This window comes from Python bivittatus, unplaced genomic scaffold (assembly GCF_059951505.1).
Source record: "Python bivittatus isolate LINGU-HERP-01145 unplaced genomic scaffold, Pbiv_v1 ctg000430_np1212, whole genome shotgun sequence".
NCBI lineage: Eukaryota > Metazoa > Chordata > Lepidosauria > Squamata > Pythonidae > Python > Python bivittatus.
The window spans coordinates 257,578-272,951 of record NW_028277071.1 but is presented as its reverse complement, the minus strand read 5'-3'; the positions used below and the strand labels follow the sequence as shown (position 1 = coordinate 272,951).

At 38.9% G+C, this 15,374-nt stretch overlaps 1 protein-coding gene across 1 annotated transcript; it reads left to right on the top strand.

The window, feature by feature from the left end:
* The first annotated feature begins 5,595 nt into the window (after positions 1–5,595).
* On the top strand, positions 5,596–6,552 carry LOC148215201 (olfactory receptor 6X1-like). The gene has a single exon (XM_088143882.1). It carries the CDS (start codon positions 5,596–5,598, stop codon positions 6,550–6,552), a length of 957 nt encoding a protein of 318 aa, XP_088000008.1.
* Positions 6,553–15,374: the final 8,822 nt, after the last annotated feature.

Below are 15,374 nucleotides of genomic sequence, written 5' to 3'. Positions count from 1 at the left end.
GACTGAAACCCCAGTTCCCAAGTCAGCCAGCCACAACAGTGTGAATTCCTCAGGGAGGTGCCAGTCTCATCCTCTTGTTCCTCCCACGCAGTTCTGGTGAGCTAAGAAAATGTTTATCTCCCTGAGCTTGGCCTTCATAATTCCATTCCATCACAATTTAAGACCTACTGTCAAGAACATTTCCTTCAGTAAGATGAAGTCTGTTTCTTCAGTTAATACTATAGTCGTACCAACGCTAAATCCTTTCATTTACACCATTAGGAACCATGAAGTGAAAGAAGCAGTGTGGAAAGCATTAAGAAGAAGGACTCCAGCTTTCCATATGATCTAAACAGAGACATCTGTGGGGAAGGAATCCTATGCTTGAAGATGAGGAGTGGGAGGACTATGCATCAGAGATATTGTACCATTATGTCACCTTGCCTAACTCATAAGGATGGAAGAAGCAGGAGGTCAACACCCCTAGCCCAATATCTGAAATTATGATGCTAGCACCCATTGCTTCAATCAAGGTTGAATGCCAGGAAGGGCTTATAATGTCATGAAAGCTTATGCGTAACATTCATGTGTATATACATTTTTACCAATATATTTCCTAACTCTTCCTTGCTTTTATTCCTGATGAATGGCATGGTGAAATGCAAAGAGTAATATAATCTTAATAGCTACATTTTTTTTTTTTTTGGAGTTTTGGCTCAGACTTGCAACATTGTGTAAGTTGACCATTAATTGGAGACTAATTTACAATTTTTCTTGTACATCAAGCTGGTGAAGGAAGTGATCAAGGGCATTTTCCAGTTGAACACCGGGTCACCTGTTGACTTTGGACAAGCCCGGATGTTTTGCTCTTTGTCATACAATGAGCAAATAACACTGTTTGTAAGAAAATAAAATAATCTCTCCTTTGTCCAGTGGATTGAAAATTTTCATTTGCAACCTTTTGCCAAAGTTACAAAAAATTGAGAGAGTTATCAAAAAATTGATATAGGGTGCATTGGACTCCCCAAAAATGCATTCGGAAGGATGGGCATTAGAATATTCATGCTGGAGATGTAAGAAATTGGAGGGCTTCTCTGAATCCTTACGATGATCACATGATCACATTTTTTTGGTGTTTTTGCTCAGACTTGCAACATTATGTAAGTTGATCATTAAATGGAGAATTATTTACAATTTCCCTTGTATATAAAGCGGATGAAGGAAGTGATCGAGGGCATTTCCCATTTGAGCACTTGGACACCTGTTGACTTTGAACAAGGTGGAAGAGTGCAGGAGGAGATATAGAAGTCATTGAAGTACCTGGTTTTCTAGTTATGGTGGTTGGGATTATGACCTCATTGTTTTTCACCCTCATTCCTTACCTCTTTGTGATTTGCGCCATTCTCCAAATGCCTTGAAACACCAGACAGCAGAGGGCTTTTTCTACCTGTGCTTCCTATCTGACTGTAGTCTGCATTTTTTACGAGTCAGTCTTTTTTGTCAACCTAAGACCTACTGTCAAGAACTTTTCCTTCAGTATGATGAAGTCTGTCTCCATATTGTGCCCAATATGGTCTCATCTGTGCTAAATCCTTTCCTTTATACCATTAAGAACAATGCAGTCAAGGGTGCAGTATGGAAACTTTTAGAAAGAAGGACTGCAGGTCTCCCAAAACTCTTAGCTTAGGCCTTTGTTGAGAAGTGGTGGAAAATGACTCTGTTTTTCCCATTGAAAGCATCGAGGCTTGTAGCTTCAGAATCCATCTCCAAAGCTATTGTGCAGGTCTTCTTTAACAAGCCTACCATAAAAAAGATGGATGAAACAGTGGTTAACATGGTAGGTTACAAGTGGAGTTTTCTTTTGTCTTCATGTGCAATTGTCTGATGATCCCATGACAGAAGGATTGCTGGGAAGCCTAGTCCTGTAAGGCATAAAATAGCCATGTACTACATGGTCACTACCCAGCTACTTGGAATGAGAGCTTTTGAATATATTCCATTCTTCACAAAAAGGGATATTTCTTTCTTATTCCTCTATATAGACAATAATATCCCTTTAGTGTCTGGATTACTTTATTTGGAGAAGAGAGGAGTAATGACCATTTTGATGAACAAATGACACACTATTGTCTTCAAATTACATTTCTTTGAAAGAGGCTTACTGGACTCAGAGTAGAAACCTTCATGTGAAAGAGTAGGAAGAAAGTGCCTTGGTGCTGCCAATCATTAACAATACCCTTTAGATATTGATCTAGGCTTAATCATGCAAAGATCATGACCTGGCCTGAAAAGGTGCTTTATGAGCTATTAAGTGGCCTCCATCACTCACAGTAGACAAAGAGCTTTCTCTTCTGCTGGATCTGAGGATGACAGAAAGAAATGGACCTTTCTTGGGTTCCTTTCTACTTGTTAGAAATCCCCCTGCATTTTATTGATTGATTGATTGATTGATTGATTGATTGTTTAGCTTTACATTTCTATCTACCATCCCAATCTGCTGCTATCCCTAAAGAGTAGACCTGTGAATTCCATCATTTTATGCCAACATGGACAAACAGTTCTGGAAACACCTTCTTATAATAAACATTTAATTTGCTTTCCCCAGCTTGGCTTCTCTCATTTTCTCATTTTTGGGTTGGGTGAATACATACCATTTGGGAAATTAAGTATATAAGAATGCATTGACATTGTATCATGATGTGTTTTCAATAAAGTCTGTTTTCTAAGCCTTTTCCTTGGATGGGACTTCTTGGAAGACCTGTACGCTAAACACGTGTGGTATAGTGGCTGAAGTGTTGGGCTAGGAATGGAGAGTCACAGGTTCAAGTCCCCCTTAATCATGGAAGCTGATGGGTGACTTTGGGTCAGTCACACACCTGTTAGCGCTTCTTGTGGGAAAATATTGGAGGGTTGTCACTCTTTACGAAGGAAATCATTCTTGACATTCTTGTCCTTATGTTATCTGAGCAGTATCATTTGCGCATAGCATGAGGTATTAGCATAGCTTTCCAAACGTTACAATTGTATGAGCTTTCTATGAGGAGAATAAATGGAGCCCATTAAATGGTAGGAAAACAGAAAAAAGTGGGCAATGGCAAAAAGGTTCTGCCCTGGAGCAGAGTCAAATGATGCATCTTGACTACTAGAAGGATCCTTGTATGGTATAGCCCTTTCAAGTCTATGTCTGTTACCATTATATATACCAGTTGAACGGACTTATTCTGTCCATTCTAGGTCCCACATTTTTTGACCTCCACTCTAAAGCAATATTCTACTGACACATTGAATTATATCATCAGAAAATTCCAGAGTTGGAAGGGGACATTTAGGCCATTGAATCTACCTCCTGACCCCACTTTGGTGGAAGAACACAAACATAAATCTCAAAAGAGATATAATCTAGTCTCCACATAAATACAGTCAGTCATGAGGAGACCACCATCTTCTATGCAGGTCAATCATGGGGAGGGGGGGTGGGACAGAATATTGAATGCATTACGGTTTCACACAGTATCTGATTATGTACTACACAACATTGGACAATAACTTCACAATGAACAGGGCATGATTTTGGTGTCCTCGTAATGATGACCAAATATGCTGGCTGAGGAATTCTGGGAGCTGAAGTCCACACATCTTAAAGTTGCCAGGTTTGAAAAACACTTCACTAAAATATAAAACTTCTGATTCCCTAAATTATCTTGTCCTGACACCACCCCACCTGAAGGGGATTTCAAATCTGTGAGTCCTGAGGACAGTACAGTGAATGTCTTCACCTTGAATTACATTGGGAAATGAATGGGGATAAAGGGAAATTAGGAAGAAAATCATTCTCGAGTATCATTGTGCTGATTCAAAATGATATATTCTGAGCATAGTCTATGCATCCTTACGGGAATTGAGAGACAAAAATCTCTAGAAATGGTATCTTAACCTTCAGTAGAAAATTAAGCGCTTTATCAGTGAAGGTGTTACATTTTCTCTTTTTGCAGATGAAGAGGAGTGTGAATTAGACAAACAATAAAAGAGTTGGAGAGTTTGTCCTTCTTAGATTGCCCCCAGAGGACCTCCAGAGGACCTTCTGTCTTGGGATGGCACTTGAATTTTGGTTCAAACGATATGATCCTAGAATATTATCTGGGTACACTCGATTGATACTCATGGGAAATTGCAGGCAAACATCCTTAGGGACTGTATCCCAAGGTTCTCTAGAGAATCAGAAAATAAACTTTCTGTGATGCAATCGGATTTATGTTCCTGAAATGGCAATGAAAATATTTTCAAGCAGCCTACATTTTTCCCCCCACCACATGATGTATCATTTCCCAAGGTTCTTGAAAGCACTCTCTTGATGAATTGATAGAGAGATGGAGCGAAAGGCAGTGGGAGAAGACAAGGCAGGTAATGAAGGAAGTCAAGGGAATGGTGGAAAGATTTTCAGGTCCATATTTTATAGAACAAGCACATGGAACAGAATTTCACTGCAGAAGTAATGATGATTTCCTAGCACATACACACATCCACCCCCACTCACAGAGAGAAACATGCTGGCTCTTCTACTTGTAAAGCTCTTGGTTTACTTACATGTCCATTATCTAAATTATAGATCACTTTTCTTATGGTATAGGGATATAGGCAAACAATCCATGATGGCAAAAAGATTGTGGAGAATAACCTGAGCAGGAAAAGCGATTAACCCATCCATCAGTGCTGAGGTCTTGACTTGTTATTTCTATGAATGATTGGGCGTGTCGGTATGGAAATGTATTCCTTGTTTTTTTTTCATAAAAGGGGAAGGAGAAAATGCAGGTCATTCTGGGTAAGTGAAGAGGAATGAGTTGACCTAATATATTTTTCAAGCCATCTATATTCCTTGATGGTTTGGCTGAGCACAAAGGTATCCCATTTTCAACATCAGGTGGGTTTATATTCTTTTTTTCACATCCTTTCTGTGTTCCATGTTATGTATAAATCTACAGAGAATTTGAGATAATATTCTATTTGTCACACAAGATAGTGTACTGTCCTTTCCTTACACTTTCTCTATAATTTGGCTACACTAAATCATTCACCACTTCTGTTTTCATTTCCTCTCAACCACCTCTTCCATGTCATCTATAAATATCGTTTTTCTATCACATTCTCTTATTTGCTTTTCAGTATATTACTGCTCTCTTCTTTAGATAAATAACAACATAACAAATCTTATGTTATCAAGTATTTTGATACAAATTATTTCACTGCTAGACTACAAGTCCCAGAAATGTCATCATACATTGAAGAATCTCCAAATGATCTCTTATTTTCCAATAATGGCCTGTTTCACAGATCCCCCTAACCTATGATAATGTTTCTTTGTGTTGGGCCTCATGTTTTGTGGGATTCCAATGATGGACCTTTTGAAATCATAACTGATATTGAAATATTAATCTTTCAATATCTTATCTAACTACCATAGCTTTGCACAACTGTTGTTAATTTGAGATGATAATCCACTCTTATGTTCTCTGTGCTGTAATCACAATATTCGTTGTATGAAATATGTTGTTAGTAATGTAGCTAAATTTTGATTCAGTAAAGATTCCATATTTTCTCTTTTTGTAACAGAAGCCAAACATGAATTTGACCAACTGCACAAGAGTAACTGAATTTATCCTTGTTGGATTGCCAAGTCTTTGGGGAATGGAAAACATGATATTTGCATGTGTCTTTCTGCTCTACCTCCTGTGTCTGATGGGCAATGGGCTCATCATCATGATGGTAATTGTGGACCACCATCTCCAGAAGCCCATGTATTTCTTCCTTAGCAACCTTTCTTTCATTGACATTGGACACACTACATCCTTTATTCCTAAACTGCTGGTCAATTATCTGTCTGCAAACAAATCCATCTGTTTCTATTGCTGCATAACACAGTCTTTTTTTTATTTCTTTTTTGGAGTTACAGAATTTTTTATCATCACATTGATATCCTTGGACAGATACGTAGCCATCTGCCATCCTTTGAGATATGCCACTATCATGACTTCTGGGGTCTGCCTTAAATTGGCAGTAGGTGCCTGGTGTGGAGGCTTTTTCTCCATTCTTTACCAGGGAGTAATGACTGCAAACCTACCCTACTGTATGTCCAACATTATCAATCATTTTTATTGTGATTCGGGACCTCTGTTAAAGATTGGAGGAGGAGATACACATATCATCGAAGCCCTTGGCTTCCTACTTACTGTGGTTGTGATTATGTCCTCCCTGCTTTCCACCCTCATTTCTTACCTCTTCATCATCTGCACCATTCTCCGAATGCCTTCAAACACCAGACAGCAGAGGGCCTTTTCTACCTGTGCTTCCCATCTGATTGTAGTCTGCATTTTGTACGGGTCAGTCTTTTTTGTCTATTTAAGACCTAATGTCAAGAACTCTTCCTTCAGTATGATGAAGTCTGTCTCCATTTTGTATACCATGGTTGCCCCAGCGCTAAATCCTTTCATTTACACTATTAGGAACAATGAAGTCAAAGAAGCAGTGTGGAAGCTTTTAGAGAGAAAGACTCCAGGTCTCCCAAATGTCTTAGCATAGGCCTTTGTGGCAAAGTGATGGAAAATGACTCATCCTTTTGAAAGTATCAAGGTTTGGAGCTTCAGAATCCATCTCCAAAACTATTGTGCTGGTATTTGTTAACAAGGCTACCTTAACAAAGAGGGAGAAAGGAGTGGGTAACATGGTGGGTTATAAGTACCATGCTACCCACTGATGTTACCTTGTTCTCTTCTCATCTTTCTAAATTAGCTTCCGCAACCTGGCATCCATTGTAGAATTTTCCTTCCCCATGAGCAAATCCTTTTTGGCTGAAAATCAAACCTGTTATAGTGATGGGGATTTTTTCCCCCAGTTTACTTTCCCTTATTCCATCCTTTGTTGTATATTTGAAATCCCATTTTCTGGATTGGGGAATAGTTTTCAAATAATGAATTAAAGCTTTCCCCTAGTGTAGCCTGTGTACATTTGCCTAACGTATCTTTTCTTCAGATAAGTTCTCTAAAGGAAAGTATCATATATTATGTTCATATAAAAAATAAACCTTTTTATACAACATCAGTTGAATCTTCCTTGCTTTTCATATGGGTAAAGAGACATGAATAGGTAATTTTTGTTTTACCTATTGTTTCAAAATAAAATCTTATGCAAGTATACCCTCAGATGGAAGGTCAATTTGTTCCTTCCCCATCTCTAGTTAATCACTGATGAAGATTGGGTGGTGGGTCATCCCATACCACTTGGGATAAAGTTTATCATGACGCATTTACTTCGTATCATGATGTGTTTTTAATAACGTCTGTTTCCTAAGCATGTCATTAAATTGGAGTTCTTGGACATTTTGTATGCTAAAATGATGTGGTGGGAATGTTGGGCTAGGAATGGTGAGGCAAAGGTTCAATCCCCATTGTCATGAAAGCCTACAGGTGACATGTGGTTAGTCATACGCCTGACAGAGAGCACTTCTTGGGGGAAAATATTTGAGGAATGTCAATCTGACAAGAAGAAAATCATTCTTGACATTCTTGTCCTTATGTTACCTTAGTAGTATTATTTACACTTGGGATAGGCAGTCTGCAGAGCTCTCCAAATGTTAGAAATGCATGAAGTTTCTTTCTATGAGAAGAGTAAATGAAAGGCAGAAAATGGAAGGAGTGGGAAACAGAAGAAAGTGTCTATCCTGGAGCAATGTCAAATTATGAACCTTCACCCCTAAAAAGAATCCTTGCATGGTGTAACATTTACAAGTCTATGTATGCTACCATCTTATTTGCCATCTGAAATGTCTCATTTTGTCCATTCTAGGTCAGACATTCTGTAACCTCCCCTCTTAAGCAATATTCTACTGCCACATAGAGTTACATCACGATAAAATTACAGAGTTGAAGGAGACATTTGGGCCATTGAATCCCACCTCCTGCCCCCACTTTGGTGCAAGAATCCAAAATAAGTCTCCCAAAGAGATGCAACCTAGTCTTTACATAAATACAATCAGCCATGAGGAGACAACCTTCTTAAACACTAATAATCAGGGGAGATATGGGGACAGAACATTGAATGCATCATAACCTCATACAACATATGACACAATTATGTACTGCAGATCATTGGATGATAACAACATAATGCACAGTCCATGATTTTGGTGACTTCGAAATGACGAACAAAATGCTAGCTGGGGAATTTTGGAGTTGAAGTCCATACCTCTTAAAATTGCCAAAGTTTAAAAAACACCTCAATGAAGTGTAAAACTTCTGATTCCCTGAATTATCTTGCCCTTCCCTGCAACACCTGAATGGGATTTCAAATTTGCGAGTCTTGAGGATACCCCAGTGAATGTCTTCACCTTGAATTCCATGGAAAAATGAATGGGGAAAAAGGGGAATTGGAAAGAAAATAATTCTTGGACATCATCTCCAGTTAGTTCCTTCACTCTTTTTCTGTGACTTTGAAGACTGTTTATAATGGTCTGTGGGAACGACATTTGGAGACAAGCGGAAGAGATGCTGCCTAGATAATGGTCAGATAAAAGGGGGAGGAGCCTGCTTCTGAATAATGGTCAAAGAGATAAACTTAAAAAGGTCCTCCCAGATGTATCAGTATGTTAAAAGTGACGGTGGGGGATTAGCATTTTCAGAGTTGCATGATTCTGTACACATAGCCTTACAAGAAAGTAGAATTATCTTATCTACTCATTGTTTGCTGTCCGGTTTACCTGGGACAGCTGACAGTCTTTGAAGACTTAATAATATATAGAAGACTCCATTTCCTGGACTGGCACTTGGACTTTTGGTCTAAATAAAACAAGGCATGTTTGACACTGATTCAAAATCCTATCTTCTGGGCATAGTATATGGATACTACTAAAGGAAGAGGGAAAGAAATGTCTCTGGAGATGGTATCTCAACCTTCTGTAGAAAATTAAGCACTACATCAGTGAAGGGTTAACCTTTTCTCTTTCTGCAGTGGAAGAGCAATGTGAATTAGACCAACTAAAAAAGAATTGCAGAGTTCATCCTTGTTGGATTTACACCAGAGGACCTCCAGATCTTGGGATGGTATTTGAATTTGGTCCATATCAGCCTTCAGTATTTTCTAGGTATAGTGCATGGATACTCATGGGAAATTATAGACAAATATGCTTAGTCACTGTATCTCAAGGTTCTCTAAAGAATAAGTAAATCATGTTTCTTGGTTATTTAAATGTGAAGGAAAATATTTTTCAAGAACTGTACAACGTTTCCCCACAACATGATATATATCACAGTCTTTGGTTCTTCAAAACACTGCCTAGATGAATGGATAGAGAGATGAAGTGAAAGGCATGTGGAGAAGACAAGGCAGGTAATGAAGGAAGAACAAGTGAAGGTCAGGATGGAAAGATCTTTAGGTCCATATTTTATAGAAGGAACACATGGAACAGAAGTTCACTGTAGAAGTCATGATGACTTACTAGCATACAGACGCATTCACCCTCAGAGAGAAATGTCTTGTCTTTTCTACTTCTACAGCGCTTGATTTACTTACATCTCCATTCTTTAAATTATGGCATTATAGATCATGTTTCTTACAGTATAGAGATACAGGCAAAGAATCCATGAGGGGAAAAAAGGTTGTGCAGAATTACCTGGGCAGGAGAAGTAATTAAGGCCATCCATGACTGCTGAGGTCTTGACTTGTTTTTTCCAGAAAGGTTTGAGTGTGTGTTATGGAAATGTATTCCTTATGTTTTTTTCCTAAAAGGGGAGTCACAAAACGCAGGTCATTCTTTGACAGTGGAGAGAAAGGAATTGATCTAATCTATTTTTCAAATCATGTCTATTGGTGGATGCGTTGGGTGACTGTAAATGAATCCTATTGTCTGTATCAGGTGGGCTTATATTCTTTTTTCTTGAGATTCTCAGATCATATTCTATTTGCTGCACAACATAGTCTTCCATCCTTTTTTGAATCTTTCCCTTTAATTTGGCTTCAGTAAATCATTCACCACATCTCTCTTCATTCATTCTCAACATCCTCTCTGTGTTCCATGTTATGTATAAATATTCTTTTTTTTAATCATTTTTCTAACACACTCTGTATTTTTTTTTCCAGTATTTTATTGCTCTCTTCTTTAGTTAAGTAGCAATGTAAAGAGTGTTTTGGCACAGAATTATGGGACTCTGTCATCTCAGATTTCCCAAGTTCACAAGTTCTCATATGTATCAAAATATTTCCCCTCTAGAATACAACTTCCAAAATATCATTATACATAGTCCCCAAATGGCCTCTTATTTATAAAGGACCAGGTTACCTGAAGGACCACCTCGCCCCCACGATTTCAACCCATCCCACCCGATCTCACAGAGAAGGCATGCTCCGGATCCCCGCAGTAAAAGAACTTCAATTAGCGGGGTCCAGAAGACGGGCCTTCTCTGCTGTAGCCCCCGCCCTTTGGAACATCTTGCCCCCGGGGGTGAGACAGGCCCCCTCACTCCAGGCCTTTCGGAGGGATTTGAAGGCCTGGCTCTGCCATCTGGCCTGGGGCGGGGAGGGAGGATATCAAAAATGGGGTTGGCTGGCCCCTTAGCAGCCTGGTGTGGCCTCTATCGGCCTCTTGGATTTTTTAGCCTTTTTTTCTTTCTCTTTGTAACTTTGGTTTTATAATCTTTTAATTATGTATTGCCAATTTTAGTTTGTTGTAAGCTGCCCAGAGTCCCCCGTTGTGGGGAGATGGGCGGGGACAAGTCAAATAAATAAAATAATAATAATAATAATAATAATAATAATAATAATAATAATAATAATAATAATTTTACAACAGTGGCAAATTTTACCCATCACTCTCACCTAAAATAATGTTTCTTTTTGTTTGGCTTCATATTTTGTGGGATTCCAGTCATGGACCTTTTGAAATCATAACTGATATTCAAATATTTATCTGTAAATATCTCACTTAACTACTATAGCTATGGACAACTTTCATTAACTTGATATAAAAATCCAGTCTTATGTTCTTTGATTTCATTTTTCAGTTGTATTGTCTGAAAAATGTCTTTAGCAATCTAGCTACATCTTAATTCAATGAAGATTCCATATTTTCTCTTTTTATAACAGAAGGGGAACATGAATTTGACCAACTGCACAAGAGCAACTGAATTTATTCTTGTTGGATTGCCAAGGGTTTGGGGAATGGAAAGTGTGATGCACACCGGTATCTTTCTGCTCTACCTCCTGTGTCTGATGGGCAATGGGCTCATCATTGTGATGGTAATCATGGATCACCATCTCCAGAAGCCCATGTATTTCTTCCTTAGCAACCTTTCTTTCATTGACATTGGACACACCACAACATTTATACCCAAGCTGTTACTTACTCCCTTTCCTGGATCGGGATGCCCTTCAAACAGTCACTCATGCCCTTGTTATCTCCCAGATAGACTACTGCAATGCACTCTACATGGGGCTACCCTTGAAGAGTATCCGGAAGCTACAGCTGGTCCAGAATGCAGCCGTGCGGGCTATTTCTGGAGCCCCAAGGAGGGCCCATGTAACACCGCTGCTTGGCGAGCTGCATTGGGTACCAGTTTGCTTCCAGGTCCAAATAAAGGTGTTGGTTATCACCTTTAAAGCCCTACATGGCATGGGACCAGGTTATCTAAGGGACCGCCTCTCCCCTATGACTTCAACCCGTCCCACCCAATCACACAGAGAGGGCATGCTTCGGACCCCCTCAGTGAAAGAACTTTGACTGGCGGGGTCCAGAAGGCGGGCCTTCTCTGTGGTAGCCCCCACTCTTTGGAACATTCTGCCCCCAGAGGTGTGATTGGCCCCCTCACTCCTGGCCTTCTGAAGGGCCTTAAAGACCTGGTTCTGCCACTTGGCCTGGGGTGGGGAGGGAATACTTCAAGCAGGGCTAGCCCCATAGTGGCCAGCTGTCCGCAGCCTGATTTTCCATCTTCTTGGATTTTCCTTTTTTAGTATTGTTTTAATTCTGGATATATTATGTCTTTTAGATATATTTATAGTTTTTAATGTTTTTTGTAAGTCGCCCGGAGTCCCCTATTGTGGGGGAGACGGGCGGGGGAGAAATCCAACAAATAATAATAATAAATAATCATGCAAAGATCGTGCCCTGGCCTGAAAAGGTGCTTTATGAGCTATTGAGTGGTCTCCATCACTCACAGTAGATAAGCAGCTTTCTCTTCTGTTGGATCTGAGGGTGACAGAAAGAAATGGACCTTTCTTGGGTCAAACTGGGTGAACTGTTTGAGCCAATACCTTAAGTTCAACCACCTTTATGAGAGCAGTTCATTGATATTGGAGGGGCATGACCATATATCCCATTTACAAAGCTTCTGCCGGCATCCTTCTTTATTATCAAAGGTTCATAAATTCTCAGTTCTGATGGTACCTTGTCCCTCTTCTCATTTTTCTGTTTAAATTAACTCCACAAACTTGATGTCCTCCAAGCAAGTTAAATTCAGTCTTTGCAGAATTCTTCCTTCCACATGAGCAAATCATTTTTGATGGAAAATCAAACCTGTGATAGTGATGGGGATTTTTTTCCCCACAGTTTGGTTTCTAGTATTCCTTCCAAGTTGGAAATATTTGGAATTCTGTTTCCTGTATTGGAGAAGTTTTTTGTATAATGAATTAAAGCTTTCCCCAAATATAGCCTGTGTACATTGAGTTGACATATCATTTTTGAAAAAGGTTTTTTAAAATAATGTATACTTACCTATTATGTTCATATAATAGATATACTTTTTTATAAAATATTTTTTGAATCTTGGCTGCTTTTCATATGGGTAATGAGGGATGAACAGGTATTTTTATTTTACCTATTGATTCAAAGATTCAACATTATGTAGGTATAAACTCAGATGGAGGCTAAATTTGTTTCTTCCCCATCTCTAGGTAATCCCTGATGAAGATTGGGTGGTGGGTCATTCCATACCATTTGGGACATTACATTGACCATCATACATTGACCTTGTATCATGATGTGTTTTCAGTAAAGTCTGTTTCCTAAGCCTTGTCTTTGGATTTCAAATCTTGGAAGCTCCCTTAGCTAAATGTGTGTGGTATGGTGGCTGAAGTGTTGGGCTAGCAATGGAGAGGGACAGGTTCAAGTCCCCATTAGACATGGAAGCTCATGGGTGAGTTTGGGTCAGACACATACCAGACAGAGACCACTTCTTGTGGGAAAATATTTAAGGGACATAAATCTGACAAGAGATAAATCATTCTTGATATCTTTGTCCTTATGTTCCAGAATAGTACCATTTTCACATAGGATAGGGCATTTGCAGAGCTTTCCAAATGTTACAGAGGCATGAACTTTCTATGAGAAAAAAGAAAATGAACCTGGAAAATGGTAGGCGTGGGGAACAGAAAAAAGTTTTCTGCAACAGAATCAAATTGTGAACCTTGACCCCTAAAAAGGATCCTTGTATGGGTAACATTTTCAAGTCTATGTATGTTACCATCTTATTTTCCATCTCAGCTGACTTACTCCATGCATTGTAGATCCCACATTTTGTGACCTCCATTCTTAGGCAATATTCTACTGACACAGAATATTATATCTTAATAAATTGCCAGAATTGGAAGGGGACATATAGGCCATGGAATTCCACCTCCTGCCCCAGTTTGATGCAAGAATCCAAAGTTAAGCACCCCGAAGAGATATTTAAAGTATCTAGTCTCCAAATAGGTACAATCAGATGAAGGAGACAACCATCTTCAATGCTGATGAATGAAAGGAAGGTGGCAGTGGGACACAACATTGAAAGCATTATGACCTTATAAAATATATGACACAATTATGTAGTACACATCATTAGTTTATACCATCAAATGCACAGAGCAAGATTTTATTGTCCTCGTAATTATGAACAGATGCGCTGCCTGGGGAATTCTGGGAGTTGAAGTTCACACATCTTAAAGTTGCCAAGTTTGAGAAACACTTCATTAAAGAATAAAACATCAGTTTCCCTAAATTATCTTGCCCTCATACCACCCCACCTGAAGGGGATTTCATATCTGTGAATCCTGAGGATACTATGTTGAATGTCTTCATCTTGAATTCCATGGAACAAATGAATGGGGAGAAAGGGAAATTCAGAAGAAAATCATTCTTGGACATCATCTCCAATCAGGTCCTTCTTTCTCTTATTGGGACTTTGAACAATCTTTGAAAGATTTATAAAATATTCAAGACTCCATTTCTGGGAATGGTACTTGCAATTTGGCCCAAATAAAACTAGGCATGAGTCATGCTAATTCAAAATTGTATATGCTGGGTGTAGTCTATGGATACTTATGGAAGTTGAGAGACAAATATTTCTAGAGATTGTATCTCATCCTTCTGTAGAAAATTAAGTGCTGCATCACTAAAGGTTTTCACAGTCACAGAGTTTATCCTTGTTGGATCGCATCCAGAGGACCTTCAGAGGACCTCCTACCTTGGGATGGCAATAGAAGTTTGCTCCAAATAATAATGACCTTGACTACATTCTAGGTATAGCACATGGATACTCATGGGAAATTAAAAGCAAAGATCCTCAGAGACTGTATCCCAAGCGTCTGTACAGAATCAGTAAATAAACTTCCTATGATGCAATCTGTTATATGTTCTTTAAATGGTAAGGAAAATATTTCTGAAGAAGTCTACAATTTTTTCCCCAACACATGATGCATCATTTCCCAAGGTTCTTCAAAACACTGTCTTGCTGAATGGATAGAGAGATGGACTGAAAGGCACTTGGAGAAGACAAGGTTGGTAATGAAGGAAGAACAAGTCAAGGTAAAGGTGGAGAGATCTTTAGGTCCACCTTTTATAGAAAGGGCGTTTCTATAAAACCTATAAAACCATGTTTTATAGAACAACCACATGGAACAGAATGACTTACACAGATCCACCTGCAGAGAGAAACATCTTGGCTTTTCCATTTGTATAGCCTGTGATTTATTTACATCTTCATTATCTAAATTACAGTATTATTGATCATGTTTCTAGTATAGGGATACAGGCAAAGAATCCATGGGGGAAAAATGTTGCGGAGAATAACTAGGACAGGAAGAGCCGTTAAGCCCATCCATCAACAATAACAAGGACTTGACTTGTTATTTCCACAAAAGATTGGGTTTCTGGGTAGGGAAATTTATTCTTTTTGTTTTTTCCTACAAGGGGAAGGACAAAATCAAGGATATTCTGGGGCAATGAAGAGAAAGGATTTGACTTAATGTATTTTTCAAACCATCTCTATTGGTGGATTCTTTGGGTGACCATGAATGAATCCCATTGTCTGTATCAGGTGGGTTTATATTCCTTTTTCTTGAAATTCTCAGGTAAGATTCTCTTTGCTGCGCAACATAGT

Coding starts and splice junctions, on each gene's coding strand:
- LOC148215201 (XM_088143882.1), top strand. CDS start 5,596: ATGAATTTGACCAACTGCACAAGAGTAACTGAATTTATCCTTGTTGGA.